Here is a 27,192-nt window from a genome sequence, read left to right as displayed (position 1 = left end):
GGACGGAGGATCCTGGTAGGCTGCAGTCCATGGGGTCACGAAGAGTCAGGCATGACTGAGTGACTTCACTTTCACTGTTCACTTTCGTGCATTGGAGAAGGCAATGGCAACCCACTCCAGTGTTCTTGCCTGGAGAATCCCAGGGACGGGGGAGCCTGGTGGGCTGCTATCTGTGCGGTCGCACAGAGTCGGACACGACTGAAGCGACTTAGCAGCAGCAGCAGCAGCAGCAGCATAAGACCTGGCAAGGCAAAGAGGAGGTGTCTTGAAATATTCCTGAATAATTTAATAATTATTATACATTATTAGCATGCTATCTAAATTATTTGCTAAGAAATTTCCCCTTATGTTTTATTTTTATAACTTTTTGACATTTTAACATATAAACTCCAAATATATTTAGATTTATGCTACATTTTTTAAGTGTAAACTTAAGTCCATATACTGCTCTGTGATTTCTTTCATGGTATCTAAAATAATCACTCCCCATTCAAAGATTTGGTTAATAACTAGTTCTGCTTCTTATGTGCTTATAGTTTTTATTTTTTGCTTACTTCTTAAAAAAAAAACTGAAATTTAGTTTTTAAATTATATAAGGGCCTATGTTGATTTTTTCCCTAAATTGCTAACTAATTACTTCAAATTAATTAGTCCATTCCTTTCTCTTAAAAAATGTCTTCACTTACTGAATTTTTACAAGTATTAGTCTATTGCTAACTGTTTAGCAATAGTCTATTGCTAACCAGCCACATTGCTGGTTTGCTTTGCTAAGTCGCTTTCAGTTGTGTCCAGCTCTTTGCGACCCCATGGACTGTATCCCACAAGGCTCCTCTGTCCATGGGATTCTCCAGGCATATATGGATATAGCAGCCACATATGGATATTTAAATATACATTTATGTTAATTAATACAGTTTAAAATTCTGTTTCTCAGTCACGTTAGCTCTATTTCAGGTGTTCAATATAGTCAATGGGGTGAGTGAATATCATACAAGACAGTGCAAAATTAGAGAACATTTTCATCATCACAGAAAGTTCTATCAGACATTTGTTACTCTAGGAGATATTTTTTTTCAAATTCCTAAAAATTTTCCAAGGGTTTAAAAAATAGAAGTGTGGTATATATAACTACACTGGGAATCATTGGCATCTTTATAATACCTAGTTTTTACTTTTGGGAGTGTGTTATGCAGCCACATTTGTGAAACAAGTTATTTTTTTCTCTCATTAAATTTTTAATTTCTTTCAATGTTGTCTATAGTTCTGCATGAGATTAATCCTAGGAGGCTTTAATGTTATAAAGTATTTAATATGTGTCTTTAATTTTTTCTTCAACCATTTTTCAATTTAGGTATTCTACTTTAATTTGTTAAAATATAGCAGGCTTTTAAAAAAGAAAATTTGCATTTTACCATATTTTCAAGTTTATTAATACAATGATTTCCTTGACTTAAAATCTATTTAGCTGTCTTTTAGTCTTCAAATTTTATTTACTTGCTTTTACTATTTTCTCTAATAAATTCCCAGAGGTTTTAAATGTTTTAAGTAATTGTCAATATTTATTCAGTTTCTCCTCATTTTTCACACAGAAACTCTGGACCTGTCCAACTGAGACATTTTGATGCTTTAAGATGATTTTGTGTTTCCTTTTATGGCCTTCCATATGTATTTCATCATTTGCGTTCAGGATATCTTATTTGCTTCTCTGTGTAGTTCTTACTGGTCATTTTGCTGTCTCTCCTAGGTACTCTGAAGTTAGAAAATGAGTAACTGAGGAAGCTAGTAATTGAATGCAAAACTAGTAAAACCATATCGCCTACACTTTTAAAACATTTTAAGGAAAAATAGTTATTTTAAAATTCTATATCTTTTCTATTTGTACTGCCTTGTAGTACAATTTGCTTTTATAATCTGTTTGAATACCTAGTATTTGGTCAGTGTTTGTAATTATTTTATAAATCCTTATAGATATTTAGTCTTTGTTTATAGGAAACTGAGTATCTAACATCTAATTTTGTGCATCTAGGTTCTATTTTATTAATTATATTGTTCAAATTATTTATACCCTTATTTTTTTATTCTTCAGTGTATAGCACTGTGATAGTGGCTTAATATTTACCAGTCAATGGTATTGATTTTTTAATCAACATGCTGTAACTAGAATTTGCTAATTCTTTAATGTTGCAGGATATTAATAATATTGTCTGCATAAATTTTTGCTGTTTTCACATGAAAACATCTTTAACATTTTAAAATGTTTAATGAAACAATTAATATACTTCTGTTTTTATCCCAGTCTTAAACTTGTTCCATTATCTGTCTTGCTAGATATTGCATTCTGTTTCTGTGCTCCTAATTATTGTATTTTAACTTTTTTCAGTATATTATTACTACTTGGTTTTAATATATTTAAACATGTGGAAAGTAGAGTTCCTACTAAATGTTATCCTGAAGTATTATCCAGTTTGTTTTTAAAAGTCTGCTGCTGCTGCTGCTGCTGCTAAGTTGCTTCAGTCGTGTCTGACTCTATGCGACCCCATGGACGGCAGCCCACCAGGCTCCCCTGTTCCTGGGATTCTCCAGGCAAGAACACTGGAGTGGGTTGCCATTTCCTTCTCCAATGCATGAAAGTGAAGAGTGAAAGTGAAGTTGCTCAGTCGTGTCCGACTCTTAGCGACCCCATGGACTGCAGCCTACCAGGCTCCTCTGTCCATGGGATTTTCCAGGCAAGAGTACTGGAGTGGGGTGCCATTGCCTTCTCCGTTTTAAAAGTCTACTTTTATCTAATTATCAAACCCAAAATAATGTAAATTTCTTTTAGAGAGGAATTAGTTGCATTGCCATCTTTTCAACCCCACACCCTATTTTCTGTTAATCTACTCTGTGTTTGCTAATCTTGTTAATATTTAATGCCTATTTAATGTATGTTGTCTAATATTCTATTTTATTACAGTATTTCAAGCAAGCATTTAGACTCATTTGAATCAAACTTCTTTGTAATTTAAAAAGTATCTTTTTATCTTTGGTAAGTTTCAGTTTTCCCTGCAAATTATTTTTAAGCTGAGTTTTTCTATTCTTAATGGTTAATAATTCATCTCTCTGAAATTGGGAACGCATCTTTAAAAGAAGGTCTGCAGCAATGATGTCTTATGATGTAGTGTCTGAGGCAGACACTGAGAGTGGCTGATCTGAGCAGATGTGAGACTGTTTTGGTCAACATCACATATAAATTTCAGAGTCAACTGAATATTATGTTCTTTTATAGCTTTCCCCTGTAAGGCTGTGCTACTGTTTCCTTCTGCTTTTTGCCATTGTTTTTTCTTTTTTATATGATTTACTTTTGATGTGGAGAGAAAGATAGATGTAGGGGTAAAAAGATGATTCTGTCTTTACTGGTTTTCTTTGACAATACAAACATGAACTTGATATTGATTTTAGTTACTTTCCTTAATCTCAAGTATGGGGGCTTTCTCCCAGTCTGGAAATTCTTAGTATTATACATACTGTCAATTCATCATATCCTCAGTACACTTAAATTTAGGCGTATCTGTTGTTAGTGGGTTGCAGTTGTATAACCAGATTCCTCTGGTCTTTTTTTTCCCACTTATCATCTTTTTAACCCATTTGTATTTTTCTCTGCATTCTTGTATATATTGCTTATCATTATTCTTTTTGTTTTCTTTATTGTGATTTTAACAGCCCCTCCTTATATATTTAGTTTGAAAGAATATCTCAAAATCTTACTGAAAAGCATATTTTGAAAATACTACTGCATTTTACTAAGTAAATATATTTCTGGGCAATACTGGGAAAGCCTTCCTTTGTAGTCATTAATATAATGTTAGTTAGCATATTGTCTTATTTCAAAATTTCTCCCCCATCACTAACCCTCAACTCCAAGGGCCCCTTATTTTATATTTTCTTAACATACCGAAATGACAGAGATAGCCAAATCATAAAACAGAGAATCAGCACACTTTAGGATTTCTGTTATCTCCATCAGCTTTGTCCTGGTTGTTATGTCTTTCTCTTTCTTGATGGTAAAGATGGCAAAGCCAAGATGATATAGAATAGAGTGTCTAGCACAGTTCCTGGCCAGGGGGCAGATAAATTGTTCATGATATTTTCTCCTTAGCAGTGAGAGTTCCTAATGAGATTTGTGATCTCCCTGGAATTGCAAAGGGACCAAAATTATGATACTTGTGGGAGGCTACTCATGCTAAGGAACTTGATACTAGGCAGATTTGACCATAGGTTCTAGGTTCTTATCATAAATAAGAGAAAATGAAACAGCTCAGAGTAGAGATCTAAAGGATTTAGGAAGCTGGAGGATAAACAGGTTCTGACAATTGGAAATACACTTTCTTGTTCTCATGCACTATTACTGATTCAGCCAGTTTCATGAAATTTTTAAAGAAGTGGCTTTGTGTCTTCATTCATACAAACATATTTTTAGAAATACACTTCTGTGTTGTATAAAATAAATATTATCTAGCCTATTTTAACCAAATAATTTTTTTAGCCAAAAATTTAACCAAATGTTTTTCTTCTTTGTTATTTAAACCTTAATAGTTGAGTTAGTGGTTTGTCACAGTTTTTTTTTTTTTATGTGTTATTGCTTGACTATAGATACAAAAGGTGTTATTATTAATATATCTTATATATAGTAACAGAGAGGTTGCTTTAAAAATGTTTTAAACCTGAATTTTCCCCTGTTGACTTTTTCCTTGCTAATCTACATAGTTTTTAAATATTTCAATAAAATTAGGACAATTCAACTCAATTTGAATTGTGTTATCTCTAACTTCCTCATTGAAGGAACTTTTCTTTCAATTGTACAACCTTCCCAAACCGACATGCAAATTACACTTTGCACATTATTCCCCGATTCACATATTGCTTCTTTCAAAGAGTTTGTGAAATTTTCAGTAGCTGTTTATAGAATTGTGGCAGATTTCTTAAGAACATTTAGAACATCTCAACTTATCAACAGCTCATAAAAAATATCAGTTCTGCCCCCCCCAACCCTGTCCCTCATTAAAACTCTTCATCGGCAGCTACACATGGCAAGAAAACAAAACCAAAGGAAAGGTAACAGTTTCTATAACCTAATTTAGATATGCTTCATTTGTGTCACAGTTAAATCTCCAAAGAGCATTGGGAAGCATGATGGAATGGAATTCCCCCACAGCTTCAGCAGGAGCCAACTCTCCATATGGTACATGAATAATTCTCAAGTGCAATGGATAAAATAAATGGCGAGACTGATCTTGTATGTCTCTTCAGATGTGGAAAGGAGGCCTCATAGAAAATAAAGCTGCAGAATTAATGCCTTCTATCAGTACATACACTTTAGCTTCCAAAATAGAATGAGATGTTCTTGGGCAAAGTAGAACTAAATATAAAGGAACCAAATGATATCAAGTGTTTACTGTTAAAAAATAATGATCCATTCTTATCTTGCCCCTCATACTGTTGTGTGTGTATGCTCAGTCATATCCGACTCTTTGAGACCCCATGGACTGTGGCCCACCAGGCTCCTCTGTCCAGGGAACTTTTCAGGCAAGAATACTAGAGTGGGCTGCCATTTCCTCTTGTAGGGGATCTTCCCGACCCAGGGATTGAACCTGTGTCTCCTGCATTTGCAGGTGGATTCTTTACCACTGAGCCACCTGGGAAGCCCCTCATATTGTTGTAGGGATGTTATATCTCAGATCTGCTTCACTCTCCTCTTCTTTCCAGGTTTGGAACACGTATCACTAGCATCCCAGTGTGTGATCTGTATTAGAATAACTTGAGATGCAGGATTAAAATTCTAATTCCTAGGTCCTATCCCTGAGCTGCTGAATCTTTGGGAGTGGGGCTTGAAAGTCTTCATTTTCATCAAACATTCAGTGTGAATCTCATTCAGACTAACATTGGTGCCCGTTATAATAGAGACTATAGAATAAGACTCGAAACAAAGAAGAGAATGGCAGAACCAACGATAGGCACCATGATTTCCCTCTGAGGATGCAAAGGGCATCAGGGTATGTTTCCACCAGTGGTTTCCTATACTTATTTAATACTTGAGCCAAGGGTTAGCCTGATCCAAGATAGAAGGCTGGAATGGGAAAGCTGAGTGTGTGGTGGATGGTGCTGGGTGACAGGTACATACTTCTTTTTGTTCTCAGAAAGCACAGAGTGGGAGGAAGCAGGATCAGATTGAATGCTGTAGTTAATAGTGAATGGCATCCATTCTGTGATTTGATTTCTTTCTTTTTCTGGTAAGATTTACTTGGTTATATTTTTCCACATCAAGAGTCAAATATTTTAAGTATATAAAAACAGAGTGGGAGGCTGATAGAATGATTTTTTTTAAATGGCTGAAAAATTATGTCTGAACTAGGGAAAGACTATTAACATGTAAAAGTCATCTATATAGTTTGGTTCATTGCTGTTTACAGTGTACTGGTTCTAAATTGTGATTGCCAATAGAAAATAACCACAAAGAAGAACAACGAAAATAGACCAAAAGCAAACTGAAAAGAAAAAAAAAAAGCACTAATTCACCTGTTTAAGGTGTACCTTTTTTGAAGACAGGAAGATGTTTATTTCTAGATGATTCAAGTTAGATGAATTTGTGTCATTTACAAGAGTTATAAAATGTGGCTTTAAGATAGAAAATTCCCCTGTATTTATTGCCAATGCATCGAATATTAGGTAAGTCCTGATAATTCTGGTATTCTGGAATTTTCTCTTTGGAGGGAAGGAATGCATATTTCTTTGCCTTGAGTGAGAGGGTGATTGGGATTGAATCACTGTGGGTAAGAATCTTTCTAGGTTTTTCATTAAGTGTGGCTATATAATCAGTATTGAAATAAGAACTTTATCGCTTACCACCTTCAATAGTTAGTAAATTCATTTGTATGCTTACAGTTTAAAGGAAAAAGTGAAATTCTATTTAATTGGAAAGGAAGCTACCATGCCCAGTTTTTTTCCCTGTGTGTGTGTGTGTGTGTGTGTTCGCGCGCATTCTAGTTACTTATATCAGAAGTGCATAGGAGAGTGTCTCCTGGAGGCTGGCACAGGGTTTATGATGCAAATACTGAAGGGCTGTGAGTCACCAGCAGAGAGTTCATTTATGTGAGCTTTCCACCTTTTGGCTTACCCTATAACTTCTGCCTGTAAAGGTGCTTGCTTTTATTCTATTGTAGCCTTTGTTGCCAAAGGCAGAGGATATTTTCTTTTTAAGAGAGCCCTTAGATGCTTCCTCCACGTTGCCTCTGCTGGAGCAGTGTGGATAAGCTACTTTGTTATCACTGGCACCCTACCTGCTCTCCTAATTCTCCAGAGAGTAAGTGTTCTTCTTAAAAATATAGCTATATTGAGTGCCTCTGTGTCTTTAGATACTCTTTTAATGTGCTAGTATAAAATAAAAGTCTTTTTGAAGATATGTTTTATGGGGAAGTGCCTTCTGGGGCCTCTAGAGATGTTCACAAGCACTGAATCGAGGTACCTGTATAGTGGTTTAATGACAGTGTAGAACGCTTGTTATAAAGTGCCCTTTTGATATGTATCCCAGCACATGGCACAATTAGAGCGTGGTGGGCATGTTGATTTGTTTCCACCTTTACCCCCAAAGCGCCACCCACCCCCATCGCTTTGTTAGGGTTTTGCAACTATAGATCTGTGTTTTGTTTTGTTTTTTCCATCCCCCGAAGATGAAGGAGATCTGTCAGAATGGAAATTTGGAAAATTACACATACACTTGTGAAATTAGGCAAATTCTTATAAAGTTTGTATTCCCACCTAATGTACAGGATCCACAACAGTGCTTTGTTTTGTGTAAGGAATTGTTTTTCCCGCTGTGCAGAAAACGTGTGCAGGACTGTACAGGCATAGAGAGAATATTCATCATTATTTACTGTGTCAAACTCAAACGGAGGGCCAAATTGGCAGCATTCCAGGAGCAGGAGGCCACACCTATTTGTGAAAATGGAACAGATTTCTGTAGTGGCCTATTTTGTTCCTGTTGTTGACTATTCTGTTCAAGGCGGTGGTGCCGGGACATGTAGTTTGCAAGCCGCATATGTTGGTTAACAATGAAGGTTGGCCACGGTACTGCTCCATAAAATCCTGGAGACCACACTTGGTTTGTGCACCAGCCTGATCATAATAAGGGATTGGAGTGAGAGATGATAAGTGGAGGAACCTGTGTGATCTGGCTGGGACCTCTTGCTTCACACTGATTGCCACTGATTGATAGGCCTGCTGATGGCTGGACGTTTTCGTCTCACGAGATGCCCTATCCTCAAAAGAGGAGGATGAGGAGAACGCCATGCTGCTTGAAGTTCCTGGTTTTCAAATAACTCACATAGCAGGCTGTAATTTTTAAAAATTGAGATGCAATCCCTATTTGTATAAAGATATTTTTCTATACCATAGCCAGACACACATGAAAAACTTTTTAGCCAAATTCACTGGCTGCTCAATTGTTTGCATTATTCAGGGCTCCTGGAAGTGTATGAAGCAGTAACATGTGGGATCAGCCTGAAGTAGTGGCTCTAGTCTGTTCCATGTCATCCCAGAATTGTCTCAAACAATGTGACTGAAGCACTTTCTAGATTCTCTGGCATTATTTGGGAGAACCATTAACCAGCACTAAATAAGCAAACCTAACCTGCCACTAATCAGGTCTGATTGCACTAAGTTGCCCTGGTGATAAGTAGTTTGATCACAGAATCAGCTGTAGTACACAAAGGATGGAGCCTATGTTAATTTCAAAATATTATACTGTTTCTATTAAATGATAACAAAAATATAATTTGTACTGTTACACAGTGACTTCTAGCATTTATATTCCTACAGTTGTTCTCAAACTTGAGCGTGCCTTGGAATCCCTTACAGGGTTTGTTAAAACACAGGTTGATGGGCCTCACCCTCAGAGTTTCTGAAGCCAGATCTGGGGTGGAGTCTGACAATTTTGAATTTCTATCAAGTTGTCTGATGATGATAATGCTGTGGGTCTGAGGATGACATTTAGAGAACCACTGTTTGCTATCAAACTCTTTGTAATTAGCCAGTGAAATCAGGCATCATTTTTAGAGCCGTTATTTTATAAAATGAGTTTTTTAGAAGGTTTAATCAATAATGAATTGTACATGTAAAGAATCATTTTAATAAAGCAGGGTCAGAAAGGATGTTATTAAACTGAAGGAATAAGTAGAGGGAAATTGATCTATGTGATGAGATGGGAATTGTTAGATTACAATTTTATTAAGAAGGAAAAGAAGTTTATATATACAGTGACCAAAACCTGATGCAAGTATTTTTGTTGATATTTTTCTTGTAATTAAAAAAAATTCCCCCAAATCTTTGCAGTGATTTTCCTTTGATTTCTTGCATGTAGCCATGTGCTTGCTGGCTGTTTTCACACGATGCAGATACGTTGCTTATGAGACAAAGAAATGCATCCTGAATGTTTTTAAGGGCCATATTGATTCATCTTTGCCTTATGAAGTTGTTTAAGAAATTAATCATCAGAATCCTTTGTTTAATATCTATTGTTTGGCTAATGCTTTTGTTGTTATTGTAGACTTTTAAAAAACCAACACGTGCATTGTCTTTGATTTGCTCTAGAAAGAGAAAGAAATATGCATCCATTCTAGAGTCAGAAGACTAGGCTCCCCTTGTCCCTGTTTTTTGTATCTCTGTTTAAATAAGATAATTTTAAAAAATAACATCTCTTTTGCTTATACTAATTTAGCTTTGTAAAACAATATAGAATATTATTCTCTAGTTTTACACAATTTTGTTTGTCAAATAAGAATACTAGCTGCATTTTGATGGTGTGTTGAAGTTTCTAAAGAAGATGCATTTTTTTTTTCTTGTACAGGTCTATAAACTTAAAAGTTCTGATTAATTCACCTAATACATATCACTCACATATCATGTATAAGAGGTTCTGTGGGCAGATTCAAATACTTTTTTCGTACTCATAATGCTTTTAGAATAATATAACATACTGTATTCATATTCTGGGTAACACCTGATGATCTGTTGTGATAGCAGAGTTGATTTTGTGGAAGATTTTCTGCTTGCCTGATCTCACATCCCCCAGAAAACTTTTGGCAGGCTGTGGGTGGAAGGCACCTGATTTGAATAACCAGGAAATGACATGGATTTCACACTGATAGCAGAATAAACTTCCTTCAACAATATAATTAGTAATAATTTGACCCAGTATTCTCTCTCCTTCATTTGATCTTCAACTTTATGACAATTAAATTCAACTAAAATTTTCTTATTTGAATAACTATCAAATGCCATGGAGAAGGCAATGGCACCCCACTCCAGTACTCTTGCCTAGAAAATCCCATGGACGGAGGAGCCTGGTAGGCTGCAGTCCATGGGGTCGCTAAGAGTCGGATACGACTAAGCGTCTTCACTTTCACTTTTCACTTTCCTGCATTGGAGAAGGAAATGGCAACCCACTCCAGTGTTCTTGCCTGGAGAATCCCAGGGACGGGGGAGCCTGGTGGGCTGCCGTCTATGGGGTCGCACAGAGTCGGACACAACTGAAGGGACTTGGCAGCAGCAGCAGCAACATTAAATGCCATGGGTAAATGCTAGGTACCAAACCATACTTGTTACTTCCAGTTACAAATGGAGGTCAGATAAAATTATATCTGAGGAAATAAGAAAATGCACAAATAACTGGAATTTAGGATATCTAAGAAGGCTTTCTTGCCCGCCCCATGTTAAAATGGAGCATCTTAAAACAAAGTTGCATGTATTGTATGTGTAACATTCGTCTGCTTCATTCAGTTATCCACTCCTTTCTGGCTGGGACCATCCACTTTGTACATTACTGTTAACTCGGTATGCGATATAGTGCCTGCCATGTGCTTCACCCTTAATAAATACTGGTTAAGTGAATAACAAATGAATGAATAAATACATGAGTCCATGAACGTCTCATAAAAATAACAAAATAATTTATAAGATTTTTATCTATTTTTAGTTATTACCAAGGGCTTTATATTATTGAAATAAATCATATAGAAATACATACTTTTAGTAATGAATATACTTTTGCGTTTCTTTATGATACAGTTACCATCTTCAGAAAGCTTTGTGAGGCTCTGGACTGAGAGGCCTGATTACAAAATATGTGAATTTCAGTGCCAGCTCTGTCACTGACTTCCTGGGTCAATGCACAAGGCACTTATTAATGAACTGACTTTTTTTCAATGCCTGAGTTACTGCCTGAGAGTAAATTGGTCATTAGAGATTCTAGTTTAAATTTATCTGGATTTCCTCATCTGACTTTGTTTTTCCTGTGATGTCAGTGTTTAATCTGCTCTGTGTGATTAGTTGCTGCTTGCTAGGTTTGCATATGTTGTAAGCAAAAGTATTTTCTTGTTAGTATCATTGGCTTAATTTGAAGGTTCCAAAAACAGAGCATTTCAGGGGAAAAAGTTAAAGAATTTAAAGTGTTCTCAGATTTACATATAAGAAGTGTTAATACTGCTATCTAATAAAAATGGCCAAGGACCTTGTAGCAAAGAATATTATTCTATTTTTATAAAAATCAAACAGTTCATTTTTTCCCCTAAAGAAACAATTTGAATAAAACCTGACCCTCTTCTCTTCTTTTTACAATGGAATATGGTCAAATTGAACCCACCATTAAAAATTCTCTAATATCTTTTTTTGCATTAACATTTCAAAACTCAATTTAAATATTCACAGATCTCATTTTTAATAAACTTAACAAATTCAGGTAATTTCCTTCAACTTTCTAGATTGAAGGACAGCAGTTGGTACAGATATAAAAAAGATGTACAGCTATGAGCAAAGCCCAAAATCAATTATATATAAGAAATAACCTAACACATGGAAAGAAATTAATCAAAAAGAAGAATTTCTACTATATAATTCTGTGGTCTGCTACCTGCAGGCAACAAACGCAAATGAAAAAATCAACATTCTTTTGGCAGATAAGAGAAAAATTAATAAAAATGTTTCCTTCCTACTAGATCCCCTGATGCAACTATTGTTAAAAGTGAGTGACTGCAGGAAGAACTTGCTCGTTTAAAATGCTGTTTTTTTAAACTACAGAAATAAGGTTTTATTCTTGCTGTTAAGCTCAATTACATGAGTTAGTATGGATTTGCACTGTCCAAAGAGCATGCCTTTTCCCTGCCCCTTCTCATTAAATGACTCTGTGGGATATGCACGAGACAAATGTAATAGGAATCAGGTGAGTAGCATTTTGAGGTGTGCCTACAGCGTAATGATGATTCTAAGGAATCTGAGTGTAGCAGCTGAAAACTCTGAGAGGAACTACTGAGAGCCACAAAAAATGCCCCAGATACAGTCAAAAGATATTAGTACTCTAAAGATAGACATGTTCCTACTCCATAATGAGATGGGGAGGAGTGCATTTTTGTGGATTTCTGCTTTTTAGAGTTGCATTTTTACTTTTCATTTCTAACTGAACAAACAAGCCATATTGTACAGAATGTATGAAACTAACAGTCTTTCCTATTAGAAGGATTTTATATTTTGTGTTTTATGAATATCATCCTGAGATTAACGGAGATATATGAGACTAGAATACAGATGATTCGGTAATGACATCCAATTTAAATATTAATATTAGTCCACTGCCACATTTATATCACATGTAGAGAATGTGACATAAGTTTAGAATGGAAAGTTTATATTAATTCCCCTTACCTATTAACTAACATACAGCATACCTGTATAGAGTTTTGACATATTTGTATATTATGTATTAAATGTAAACCATAATTTGCCTATCCCTTTAATTTGACTTTCTTATCCCTAGCTTATATTGTCATATTCACTTTTTGAAAGATAGCATTACATGGAAACGTGGGCTAATTATTATGTAATTTTAAAGAATGGTATATATTATTGTTTGAATTGTCAGATTTAAAGATATCTATTGTTTTATATACAGTAGGTTTTATGTACCTTCTTACTCCTTTGTGTGAATGATTCTTTTGCAAACAGCTTTAAAGAAGCACAAAACAGGAGCTGGCAACTTGGAGACAGTACACCATTTTCATTTTCATTTGTTCATTAAGATTTTAAGAAATTTATTTCGTGTTCTTTGTTCTGCATATGTCCTGTATGTAAAATTATGTAATAAATTTTTGATGGAAGTTTTAATAATACTAACAGATGTAAAAATGACCTGAAATGGCATACATTTAAAAACACAGAATAAAAAGGTTTGGAAATACTTGTGTGTTTTAGAGGAAACTCACCTAGCAGAATTTCTGAGCACACTGTGATGGATTATTGTAATTATTGGGAATGATAATATTTTAATTCGAATTTCTTCCCACCTGTCGGTTGTAATCAAGGCTGCCCAGTATTCTGAAACAGTCTCATTTTGCTAGGTGGCTAGTCTTGTGCAGCCTCTAGAATGCTTAGAATATTAATGCATGGAGAGGAGACTGAATGCTCTCTATAGTTCCATTATGGCAAAGTGTCTTGTTTTAATCAAAACATATACAAAACCTAACTAAAACAATTTATAATAAATTAATTCCAGCGAGTACTTAAGAGGAAGAAACCATTTTGGGGGACATTGTATCGGAATATAGAATTTGGCGTTTCTCTTCAACATAATTGACAATGTATATTAATTTCTGTAGAATTTAATTTCTTTCTTGGGTGCCTCATTCTGAAGTGCTTTGAATTTATATGAACAAAGACAATCTGACATTTATGTGAGGATCAGTCTAGTTTATAGTAGGCTGCCAGAGTAGGAAATTTTTTATCAAGATAATATATGTTGAAAGACATGTTTATTTGATTTAATATTTATGATGTTGGTCTTTATCATTTTTTGCATTTCCTCCTTGTATTGCTTATTTTAATCCTATGTCCTCTAAATTCTTATATATCTCCTATATTTTTCCCTAGAGTTTTTGCTTGTTTGCCTTTTTTTTTTTTTTTTGTCATCTAGCTTTTACTCCAGTGGCTTTGGATGGGCTTCAGGGATTTCTTTAACCACCTGAAATCATAGTAATAATTTTCTCATGAATTCATTTGTCCAGGGAGAACTACTCCTCAAAATGCTTCTTAACTAAATAAATCTAGTTCTTGACATTCATTTCATTCAGCGATTACACTACCTTTATATAGGATAGGACTACTTAACCTTGAATGCCCCTATTGTTCTTTGCCAATTCCGAATCACTGAAACAACCACCACGTGAAAAGTTTCTGCCACACATAGGCTCGACTTTTGCAACATATCTGTTGGTGCTCGGTGAATAAAACCTTAGCAAATACCAGCAGGCCTCCCTGATTGCTCAGGTGGTAAAGAATCTGCCTTCAAGGCAAGAGACTCGGGTTCAATCCCTCCGTCAGGATGAACCCCCTGCAGAAGGGAATGGCTACCCACTCCAGTATTCTTGCCTGGAGAATCCCATGGACAGAGGAGCCCGGCAGGCCACAGTCCATGGGTTCGCAAAGAGTCAGACACAACTGAGTGACTAACACACACAAATAAAGCTTTCCTGCACTTTGGGAAGGTCCTGGGTAATATCAAGTGTTGTGAATCTGCACCACCCTTCTCAGCTTCAGCTTTATCTCTAGAGGGCAGAAGTAGTAGAAGTAGTGGTCAATTCAGGTGGTTCCTAGGTACCAGTTATCTCCCTTTCTGAAAATGGAAGTATTTCTTTGCATCCACCAGAATCTTCCGGTAATCTCTATTATTAATCCAATACAAAAATGAAAAGATACCTCTTCATTCTGAGAGATGATTAACACCGTTGTGGGCCAGACATCCAGCATTGTTGTATTCATAACTTTAGGATGTACAGCTAATTGTTCGCATTTGGAAAATCAGATAAATATTTATATTTATAAACATTAAGACAGTTCATTCTGGAGTGTGTTTGAATATCTGTAAATCAGAGGCAATTGAAGAGTTGAAATTCAGATTTCCTTTCACTTGCCTGCCAAGTGGCCTCAATCAGAAGTAATTTTCTCCATGAGGGCACAGAGAGCTCAGTCGTAAGCCTTTTCTAAGTAGATATTATTATTTGTGTCAAATTACGTGTGGTGATTTTTCTGAAGTGGACTTCTGTGCCCACTAATCCATACACAGGAGGTTCCTTCATTCCCTCCTTCATTGGTGCTATTAATTGTGCTTCAAGTGTCTCTTACCCTCTTAAAATGTTAGTTTATAGCTACCGATTATCTGTAAGGTTTGCAATATAGAGAGTAGAGTGAGATCTAATCTTAAACCATAAATACTATGCATTTTAAGAGAAACCTTTTTGCCAGAGCCTGATTTGATAGCATAGATAAAGAAATGGTTAGTAATTTCACATTTTAAAGTACAATAAATTATATCAATCTGACACGTGCTTTGGGCGAAATACACACTGGTTACTAAATCACCTTTTTTTAACCTGTTATAAATATTGACAGTGAGATCTCATGTATTTTGAGCAGTGAACTCAGAAATTTCTTTTACCTTTCATTTGGATTTTTGTAATTTGTTTTTGACAATAAGTGCTTCTTTTCAGTTACATGCTTTGAATTGCAAATAGATAGCCAACATAAAACAGCCCCTGGAATATACAACATTATACTGTCAATTAAGATCTTACCATAATCTTTGATAAATAAAAGTTATATATGATGCGGAAGCCTTTTTCACATATGTGTATATATATGAATGGCTTGGTTAGACACTTATTGAGGCTATATCAATGTTTTGTGGGTTTCTTTCAAAATTTCACATAAGAGTTTCCATTTAATTTTTAATAATGTGATTAAATTTTATTTTAATGTATACTATTGGAGCCAAATTGTTAAGTCCTGGACGATTTTAAGTAATTGTTCAAGTACATATTATCTTCAATAAAGACTCTTTTACGAATGTTAGAAAGTCTGCTCACATTTTATTTTTAAAAAACAAAGTATTTTACTATTAATTTTATTCTAGTAATGTGCATGCACTTTCTTTATAATATATAGGCTTTTGTAATTGAAGAGCATACACAAGTAAAAAAGACATTCAGTAAAATTTATATGAATTATTTAAAATATTTATTTTACAATTAGAGATTTATTTTTTGTTAACCAAACCCAAGAGTATGTATTCCAAAAGAAGTCTAGATTGTCTTGTCTGTTACATGATATAAACTGATATTAAGGCAGTTTCCTTTATAGATTGACTTGGTAAGGATATAAATTATGCAAATAATTATATATTCATAATCAATTATTTTATTTTTGGTAATGTCTGTAAAAAAGACTTTCCTGGTTATTTTTGCTGGGAGGGTTTAAATTTTGGTTGATTTTTGATAATCTGAGAAGAGCAGTAAGAGGTTTCTCAATTTTAAGACTAGATCTTTAAACACCTAAAAATAAAGTTATGTTAGTAGACATGAGCAATTTCTGAAGGATTCTGTGTTTATGAGTAACCTGTTTTATAGTTTTACTTATGAAAGAATGCATTTATAACTACAAAAGAATGGTTTGCATAGTGGTGTGGTATAAAAGGCATTTTAAAATAAAATAGAGTTTTCATGTCAACTTTTCCACATATTAACTTGTAGCCTTATTCTGGTTAGCTAACCTCCTGACCTTTACTTTCCAGATTTACCAAAAGAAAGAATAATAATTTCCATACCTACCTCACTGGGTTATTTTAAAGATCACATAAGAAAGTACTTTGAAAGTCCTATATGAGATATAAAAGTGAGACGGTTTAGGTGTCTTATTTTGACCAAACTTGTTATTAAAACTAAGTATCTTGAAAAAATAAAAACATGGAAAATATTCTATTTTATTCCTTGTTAGACTTGCAGTTAATAATTAAAATTATTCAAATAACTGTTTTAGTGATTGTAATATTTTACCTTATTACTATTTTATATATTCCTTGCATGTCTTAGTACTTGACATAATTGTTAAAAGGTGAAAGATTATATATTACTTGAAATAATGAACAAGAGATAAAAACTAATATGAGATCCATGGCTTTTGAATGCAACTGAGCACACAAGGTTTTTTTTTAACTTTCCACCTAGAATTGAAAAAGCACATTACCAGAGTGTTTGGAATTAGTGCATCCTTTCTTCCTTAACATTTGTTATTTTGGAGAAAAGAAGAAAAAATAAATTTTAGAAAGGACAAAGAAACTCTGTAATAATTTTTTTTGGCTTGAATGTACCTTAAATTTAAATCCACATTTCCAAGAAGTAAGAGAAAGAGACTGCCTAAGCCTTTTAAGTATTTAGCCTGTCTGATGAGACTGCTGACATGAGTGACAATTAGTACAAATTACCATAATTGTGTTCTTTGGATGAAATGCCACAGTGCTTCTTTAGGAGCAAATGCAGGCTTCCACTTCGTAAAATGAGTCGGATACTTTGATTCTTCTGGGCAGTCAGAAATTCACAATCGGCCATGTGGTATTTCCATGTCATCCACTTCAGATCCATCTCAACAACTACAGCCCACCCTTTCCTTTCAATAAAATAGGTCCATTAATGTAATGCACCTGACTCATTCACTCTAAGGAAGTTGTATTTTTATTACAGAAAAAGTATCACATAAATACAAATTACATTTTTTTCATTAGAAAACTACTTTTCATTTCAGAAAAAATTCAATTAATTATGAATAGGGTTATGCTTTCATCAGGGAGAGAAATATGTAATTTTTTCTTCAAGCTTCAAACACATATAATGAAATCTTTTCTCAGAATCCACTCTTAAGATGGATTTTTAAAAGTATTGACTTTATTAAAATCTCAGTTCAATTAAAATGCATTCAATTACTTTAAATCTTTATTAAAATCTCAGGTAAAATTGTACAACAGTGTAAAAGAGACTTGTACTCTTTACCAGGCAGTTAATTCTAACAAATGAACATAAAGTGCACAGTTTTGCTCTTCAGGAGAGAATAAAAGAATAAGCTTTGGTCTTCAAGTTGGAGGTGGGGAAGGATGGGAGATGGAGGTTGCTTTCTATTTAGTAATTTCAGGAACAGGTTTCTTTCCACTTGTTAAATTGCTCAGTATACTTGTTGATGCAGATGTGGCATTATCTTGTCTAGGTGCCCTTGGTACTACTTGTCCTTTCGTAGAATACCTTATCCTCCTTCACCACCTTAATCAAAAAGACCCTGTTTAAGGATTTTATTTCACACAATTCTTTGGATTTTTTTTGTACAGTGTCCCTCTTCTTTTTCAAGGGCCGCTAGAGGATGCCATTGAAGAGGAAGAAGAAGAATGTCCATCAGAGGAAACAGACATTATATCAAAGGGGGACTTTCCACTGGAGGAAAGCTTTTCCACAGAATTTGGGCCTGAAAATCTGAGTTGTGAAGAGGTGGAATACTTTTGCAACAAAGGTAATCATTAATGGCTGGGCATGATATGTGAGTCCATTTACTCAGATGATTTTGTGTAGTTGAAAAGTGCACTGATATACTGGAGGAAGAGTGTTCGGGGTGCTAATATTTAATTCAACAGTCTGAAAATGTGTACAGGATTTTTAAAATGCAATATTATTTTGAAAGATAAAAAAAATTTATAACTCATAAGTCATACGGTGTATTTAAACACATAGTTTCATATTGATTGGCCAGTTGACTGAATATTTTCATGTTGCTTGGACAGTTGACTACAATATATTTACTGTTCATCATTTATCCCTTCCACAAATATTATTGAACATCAGTTGTTTACAAGGCACTGAATTCATCATTGAGGGTAAGCAGGGAATGGGCCAGAGTCCCTATACAAGGTTTGAGCTCATTTCTTTTGGACACTGAATGCCTTAAGTGTTTGACATTGACTTTCAACATTGAGGATGGTGCTCTTTTTAGATATTGACAAATAAGAAAATACACACTCTTTCTGTCTTCTAAATATTCTTTTGATACACTATCTTATAACAGAGGAAAAACCTGAGACACTGGATCTCAACCTATTTCCAGCCTATCTTGACTTGGAGCCAAGTGGCCCTGCCAGTAACTATGTCCTCATTGGTCATGTATACTCATTATTTAACTTGCTTTTCCAAAACTGAGTTTAAGGGTTCTTATGATTCTTTTTAATTTTTCAAATGATTGTTTGGCGTCTGCAAGTGAGGTGGATCTTCTGTTACCTCCTGCACCAATGTATGATTTCACAAGTGTTCAGGTTACTTCTTTGGTTTCAGAATAGCTACTTTTATTGATTTTACCATGGTTGTTTCCCATAGGGCATGACTGAGAGTGTCTGTCTATCTCTGTATGTCTGTTTATGTTTCTTGTAAGCAATATTTTTTTTTGTTTTAGGCAGATAGAGAAATTATGGAAAGTGAGTTTTTACATGTTTGTGTGAATTTGATGATCAGAATTGATAGTCTGAAATCAAGAATGCTGATATATCATCCCCCCAGACTGCTAATATACATGTCTCAGCAGCCAACTATTTATATTTGATACATGTTTATAGAAGTTCAGAAAACCTCTTTGACCATTAACTCCTAGATACTTCAAGATGACTTTGTAACCTGGTCCTTGGCCCCCACATCAGAGACTTTTGGTTGAAAACAAGAATGGTAGGGACAGAATAGACCTTCTTTTTTAGTATTGACTTAGATATCAGGCTAAATTAATATTTTCCCTATTGGAACCATTTCTTGATGCTGCATAACCACAACAATACATAGTAGAGCTATATGGAGAGGAAGAGTTTTTAAATATGTTTGAAGGCATCCCATTTTCCATCTTTATCAGGAAATACACTCTTGTGTGCACTGTAGAGAACCTACCTTACATTGCAGGACTGCAATAAAGAAAGGAACCAATAGCTATTAAGTATCATTTATTCTTCTTACTCTTGTCCTTAAGACTTAGTGCATGGACTCAAGAATTTTGTCAATTTATTAATCCAGGGAGAGCAGTAATAATAATTATTAGATGTTGTTTACATTTGGTAATAATCATTGGTGATGGCCTGTGTTTAATGAAAGAATATATTGGGTTGGCAAAAGAAGTTTGTGCAGGTTTTTCTGTAAGATGTTATAGAAAACCCAAATGAACTTCTTTGGTCCACCTAATAAAACTTCAAATTTTAAGTTAGTAGTTTCTTGGAAGAAAATGGACTTATAGTGAAAATGAAAGTGAAGTCACTCAGTTGTGTCCAACTCTTGCAACCTCATGGACTGTAGCCTACCAGGCTCCTCTTTGGAATTTTCCAGGCAAGAGTACTGGAGTGGGTTGCCATTTCCTTCTCCAGGGGATCTTCCTGACCCAGGGGTTGAACCCAGGTCTCCTGCATTGCAGGCAGATGCTTTACCGTCTGAGCCACAAGGAAAGTCCTAAATGGACTTATAGCAGATGCTTATTATAGGATTACATAATTATAGTCTCAGAATAATAACTTCCATCTATACTAAACAGAGTCTTAACTCAATGAAAAATAATGACAGGCCTTGAGGGACTAAAAAAAAAAAAATGAAACAAAACTGAATTACAATTCTTAAGAACATTGTTTAATAAACATTATTAACTGTTTGATAAATAATTGGAAAGTTGAAAAATATATCAAAGTAACATTTAATATATAATGTAGGTAACATGGGGCTTCCCAGGTGGTGCTAGTGGTAAAGAAACTGCCTACAATAGGAGACAAAAGAGATGCAGGTTTCATCCCTGGGTTTCGAAGATTCCCTGGAGGAGGACATGTCAACCCACTCCAGTCTTCTTGCCTGGAGAATCCCCATGGACAGAGGAGCTTGATAGGTTACAGTCCAAAGGTCACATAGAGTCAGACATGATTGAAATGACCTAGCACACACATTGGAGAAGGCAATGGCACCCCACTCCACTACTCTTGCTTGGAAAATCACATGGACGGAGGAGCCTGGTGGGCTGCAGTCCATGGGGTCGCAAAGAGTCGGACACGACTGAGCAACTTCACTTTCACTTTTCACTTTCATGCATTGGAGAAGGAAATGGCAACCCACTCCAGTGTTCTTGCCTGGAGAATCCCAGGGACGGGGGAGTCTGGTGGGCTGCCGTCTATGGGGTCGCACAGAGTCGGACACGACTGAAGCGATATAGCAGCAGCAGCAGCACACACATGCACACATAGGTAATATATTAAAAATATATAATTAATATATATTATACAAATAATTCTCTGTTTAATTTGAAGCTAGATAATAATGCTAGGTGGGAATAGAATTCTAATTTTGACATAATATTTTTTAGGATAAATACTACTCTACTATTTCAAACCACTGTCGCTTTATTTAATAGGAAAAGAATTTCGTTATTTTACTCTCATAAGTTGTGAGACCAGGGAATTCCCACTGAAGCAGTAAGAACTGGTGTGAAAGAGAGACAACTCTTTGATATGAATTGCATCCCCTTGAGGTCATACAGGGATTCCATTCATTTTTCATTTAAGTTGATTAACTGTAATAGGAAGAAAAAATTTTCTCTCTGGAAAATTAGAATCTAATCTTTCTGCAGAAATGTACAAATTAGTCTCAGTGACACATAATTATGTTTTCTTGCAGGGAAGAAGACAGATAGGTTTAAAAGAGTATATGTATTTAAATGGTTAATGATGCCAGAGTCATGATTGAAGAAGCATGTGAGAATTGTTATTCTGATGAAAACTATTTTTAAGTTGGGATCATGGATGAAACATACTTTTGCGTATATTCTAAATGATTTGTGACAACTTAAACATTGTAAATATGTGTAAGAAAATGAATTGGATTATTTTGAAAGTTTCTTTGTCTAAAAATCTAGTCAAAATCACAATCTGACAATGATGTAGTTGTTTCACTGGGTTCCAGAGATACTCTTATCAAATAGGATAGGAATTTAAAAACTAAGATCACAAAAACATGGCTGGAGTATCTTGTTTTCCAAACAAGGTATTTTGACACATTGTCAGAGAAGAGTATTGAGATACTCATATAGTTACAATATATCTTCATTTATATTTTAGCAACTGTCTTTTGTATAAAAGCAATCTATTGTATTGTAACTTTTCTTTTTTAGAAAAGAAGAAAAATTTCGACTTTCTGGAGACATAGCTTATCATGGGTAAAAGTTGCTGTTTCCTTTTGAAATTGAACCTCTACATTATGTAGGATGTTTTCAGTGTTTAGAATAGTTATTTACTTATTATTGTGGCATTTTCCTCTGTTCCACATGAATATTATCTATTCTTTTGTTGTCAAGGGGAAGACTCTTTTTTTTTTTACAAGTCTCAAAGTATCTATTAATGTTAGTAAAGTTCCTAGTTATAAAATGTGATTAAATGTGATCCAAATCACTCTTATAATGTAATATTCCACAGAAATGTAAAACAAGTTGGTCAGACTTTTGTCATTTTTAAATGTGTAGAATTTTTAATCACATGAATCTAAAGCCTAAATATTTACAATTAAAATGGAAAAGATCACTTTAATAAAACCTTGTTATAGTCAAAGGGGGCCTAATTTTGAATCTGACAATTCTATTGATTCCTTTTTAACTTTTTACTTTGGGTTTGGTTGCATGTTTCATGTTTTTGTTTTTCATCTTTGAAATGAATCAAATGAACTATGTTTATAAAAAGATGCTATTTCAAAGTTGCTTTGATCCTTTTAGATTTTAAGAAATTTAGCAAAGCGTAAAGCACTGCTTTCAGTGTGCATCATCCTCTTTGGTGCAGTGAGTTTAGATCCTTTGGCATCTTGCCTTACCGTATCTCAGAGAGGAAGGAAACAAGCAAGAATTATTTCCTTGAATTTACAGATGACGAAGACATCAAGGCTGGGTGCATAAGTGCTGCACCTTTCCTGTGTACTGAAGTCTTTGCTGCAGTGCCTTTTTTTCTGCCTTTGTTCTGGCTTATAGAATAAACATGGAAGAACCTCAGTGTTGGTTTAGAGCTAAGCAAACTAGTATAAATGGAAATATAGGTGGTCTGGAAAGCAACCTGGGGCGCTTTTGGTTATGTCACTGCTGGCAGGTGGGGACTCATATATACTAGCAATTCTTGGATCAACTCAGAGACAGTAAGATTTACAATGGAGGTGATATTAAAGCAGCTCTAAAACTGGCTTACTATTATTAATTATTTGGAAGATGGTTTCCTCACTGAACTATTCAGTTTGTTAATGACTAAAGTAGATAAACCTGTCTTGGGATACATTCCAGGAGGATGTCACATGGTATGTGAACAGGCAGAAAATTGCCAGGCCAGTATGATTAGGCTGTTAGAAAATGATGCTGTCAACAAGCAAGCAAGCAAACAACCACAAACCTCTGAAGAAACTATGTATTCGTGAACGTTGAATGATCAATAGTGATTTTCTGAAAAAGTTAACCAAGTTAACAAACTGGTCTCTGATGATATCATCTCTGAACAAAGTCTGAAAGGGAAAAATAATGTCATTAAGTTGATTTTGAAAGAAAAGCAAGCCTTTCTTATAGTCCTACTATCTAGATACAGAGAATGATCAGAGAGGTCACTGGGTGCAGTGTTTTACTTGAAGAGATGAATTAATGTTGGAGCTCTTCAATCTGGAAGAATTAGGGTTGAAAAAAGGGAGCATAATGGAAATCCGTAAAATAAGAAAACAGATACTGTGTAACAATGGGCATTCTCACATTCCAAAACATTTGACCCAGGTAATGTGCAGAAAGTAAAGGTTGTCCTTCTATATTTAAAAAGCTTTAGAATAGCAAAATGCGAAAATAGAATAAAGCCCGAGTTACTCAGACTTGGATTTAGCTCTAGCCCCAGAAGTAATTAATACCAAAGCAAAAACAAACATAAACAGATAATTAGGTTGGCAGGAGCTTCCAGTTTAGTTCCATAGATTGAATTCAGTACAACTCAACTTATATGTTAGGCATCTGCTATGTGTTGGACCCTTTTCTTGGTTCTGGGGATGCAACAATAGACAAAAGTCCATCCCTGCTCTTGAGAGACAGACAACAATCAAACTCACAGTGTATAATATAATGGGTGATGCTGAACATCATGAAGAAAAGCAGCACAGGTGGGGATGAGAAAATGCCATTGTGGGTGGGGTGTGTGTGTGTGTGTGTGTGTGTGTAGTGTGTGCTGCACACCGCCTTATACAGAGTGATGGTAGGATAGGTGAACTTTGAGTGGAGACCCGAGGGAAGGGAGTGAGCTCTGGTACTCCAGGATCAAGTTGACTGTACCTGTGAGGCTAGTGTTGCAGGAAGCCAGAGGAGGACAGCAGAGAGCCGGGGGATACAGGAGAAGTGTGGCCATACCTGTGGAATTGACATCCTAGGAGTCTCTGGGATTCTTATTGCTGTGGAAGGCTTGGGTAAGCCACAGAGGAGAGCTGGAGTATAACTGAGAGAAAGCCATGATGATGACTTCTCTCTACCTAGAGAAGGAAGGGCTGCAGAGAGTACAAGTGAAAGCAGGAAATGGAAGCAAGAAAACCGGGGAAGCTGTCAGGAAATACAGATAACTCCAACTGGAACCATCCCTTTAGCAACAGTCTTGATGAGACTCCATCTGTAGCTCGTTAATGCAGTTTCCGGAAGAACAGTTTAGGGATGTTTGAGGCTAATGAGTCTCTTTGCTCCCTTCCACAACACCAGAGCTGAGTATATGTTCTCTATAAATTTTCACATCCTTGACTCAGAAAGATAGAGCAGGAGGCATGAAAATCAGAATAATTTCATCACTGTACTTAACTATTTCTGCCAATACGTTTCCAGACTCATGGGGATGTTCCTTTCCCCCAACTCTTGCCTTTCTTTCCATGGTTTGTGTCATTTTGTAGCTTTGTTCAAAATTTAAGAACGGAGGGAAAGCCGTATTTCTCTTTGGACTGTTAAAGCCTGGATTATTGGCATTTGTCATCCCTCACCCCCCATGTCAAGGTAAAGCAACAAAATTATTATCTTAATTCTTAACACTAGAAGAAGAAGAGCAAAAGCGCAGTTTCATAAAGATTTGGTTAGGGGAGTAGTACTTGCTTGTTTTTCACTTGATTCAGTGTCAAACATTCATGCTATTTTGTGTCCTGTTTTCTTTTTTACTTTTCATTCTGTTATTATTTTAGTTCAGAAAGTCTGTTTACATACAGTTCATAAATGCTTTTCAGTCAGTTTGGTTTCTTTCTTCCTCATTTGTGCCTTTAATGACATGTTTTTGCCTCCTCTGATGCTTGGGCAACTGGAATCGGAATCTGCAAAAGGCAGCTCTACCATAATCACTTTGAGTTCAGTCAGGAAGGAGATCTTTACAGGCAACTTTGTTCCTTTTTTCTTAACGGGATTAAGAAGCTGAGCTTTTTAAATTCTTGCATATAACATTGACATTTCCAGGGTGTGTTTGGACCAGGGAGTTCAAAGAGAAGGAATGAAAAAGAAAAGCCAATATGACTTTGTTTTTTACCTTGCTGGAGGAGCTGTTTGTGCAAATCGCCTATAAGCTTATTGACCTGAATCTTTGACTCCTTGTTTTCTCTGGATTTGGCTGGAGTGGAGACACTGATGGAGCCCTGATAGAGCTGATTGAACAGCCCCCAGCTTTGCTTGGCACAGACCTCCTTTCCCTTCTCCTCCACTTCCCCCTCCCTCCACATGACATTATTGTTCCTTGGCAAACCCTCTGTTTTTCTGGATCTAGTACTCCTTTTTAAAAATTTTATTTTAAAATCATTAAATTTTTCTTGCATAACTCATCCAACAATGCAAAATGGAAAGTAATTTTTTTTTAGAATATAGAAATAGAGGCTATCATAGTGTCCTACTTGTATTTTTATCTCATAAGACTGGAAAAAGGAAGAAATACCTTATGACATTGTGGTATCACTCTTCTGGCCATATTAAAATCCCAAAACATATTTTTTATTTGATATCAGTTTGGTTTTTTCCTTAAGCCACAATTATTGGGAAAAAAATGAAGGAACATTTGAAGGCAATTTGTGCTTTCAGGGGAGTTAGCATTTTCTCATTTTTGGGGAACCAGAGGGTGTTCAAATTTTGTTCAAGGCTTAGTATTTTATTTGTAAGAATCAATTCAAACTTTCTGTTTACCTCATCTTTGATGCCAGATATATCATTATGAAAATTTCAACAAAATTAACATGATTGATTTTACACAATGTTGAATGAGTCATGATTATATCATTTATATGAATTTTGTATGATAATATGTGTTATGTTTTTGCATGTGATAAACTAAATTCATTGCTTTTTCTGTAAGCAAACCATTAACAGATCTCCATTGTGCAATCTACTAAAGGCATTTTTTAGATATAGTAAAACTTGATAAATATATAATTACATAATTATAGTTTATGAAACAATTTCATGTTGTAATATAGCATAGTTTATTCTGCTTCTACCTGACTATATAAGATATTAAGAGATAGATATATGCCTGTTTTGTTTATATCTTTATTTTATATCAACATAATTATTGTTAATAATAAAAACTGAGATCAATATAAAACCATATTTAATCATTTAGAGATGTTGCCTTTTTGATTTTGTTTCTTCTGCAAGTGAAAGCCTATAAAACTTAGTATAAGTTTGTTGTTTTCCCTACAATGTTGAAACTCAGGAAAAAAGAAAGAATTTATTTAATCTATTATTTTATATATGTAAAACTAGGCATCTGTATAGTAGAAGACATCTGAATTATTGATTGACTTTTTCCTTTTTTCTAGATATTAATCACTGATTTTAGCTGAATACTATTAAGGAAAACTGTATATTTTAAGCTCTTTTATTGTTGTATTTTCTCAGTGATATTCTGGGTAGAATGAAGAGCCAGTGTTTCTTGAAGGAAGTAGATTTGTTCAAGTAGTAATTATATAAACAGTTATTCTAAATGTAAAAAGTATTTTTCAATTTTATTTTGCTCAAATTAAAAATATATATAAAACAATGCATGCAGATATGCACTAGTGTGCCAATCATTTACATCTACTAACTCGATTTATTTTTCTATTCAAAGAAAATTACAAGTACGAATAGAATTAGGGAAGCCTGAGAAGCTAATTTATTTTAATCATATGGAATTAACATGGTTGACAACCTTGAATCCTACTGTTGGTCCCATAATAATTTGAGATAAAATGTTATCATTGTAGAGAAACTGATCTCTTGGAAGTAGCCATGGCTTTTCTGCTTTCTATTGCT

General features: G+C 34.9%; 1 protein-coding gene across 1 annotated transcript in view; it reads left to right on the top strand.

Moving 5' to 3' along the window:
* Positions 1–27,192, top strand: part of ZFPM2 (zinc finger protein, FOG family member 2) — a 523,941-nt gene that overhangs the window by 87,513 nt on the left and 409,236 nt on the right. The window contains exon 2 of the mRNA XM_019974004.2: positions 18,244–18,402. Within this exon, the coding sequence (XP_019829563.2) occupies positions 18,244–18,402 (159 nt within the window). The remainder of the gene's footprint in view (positions 1–18,243; positions 18,403–27,192) is intronic.

This window comes from Bos indicus, chromosome 14, assembly GCF_029378745.1.
Source record: "Bos indicus isolate NIAB-ARS_2022 breed Sahiwal x Tharparkar chromosome 14, NIAB-ARS_B.indTharparkar_mat_pri_1.0, whole genome shotgun sequence".
NCBI lineage: Eukaryota > Metazoa > Chordata > Mammalia > Artiodactyla > Bovidae > Bos > Bos indicus.
The sequence above is the reverse complement of the archived record's forward strand: the minus strand, read 5'-3'. Positions and strand labels throughout refer to the sequence as shown.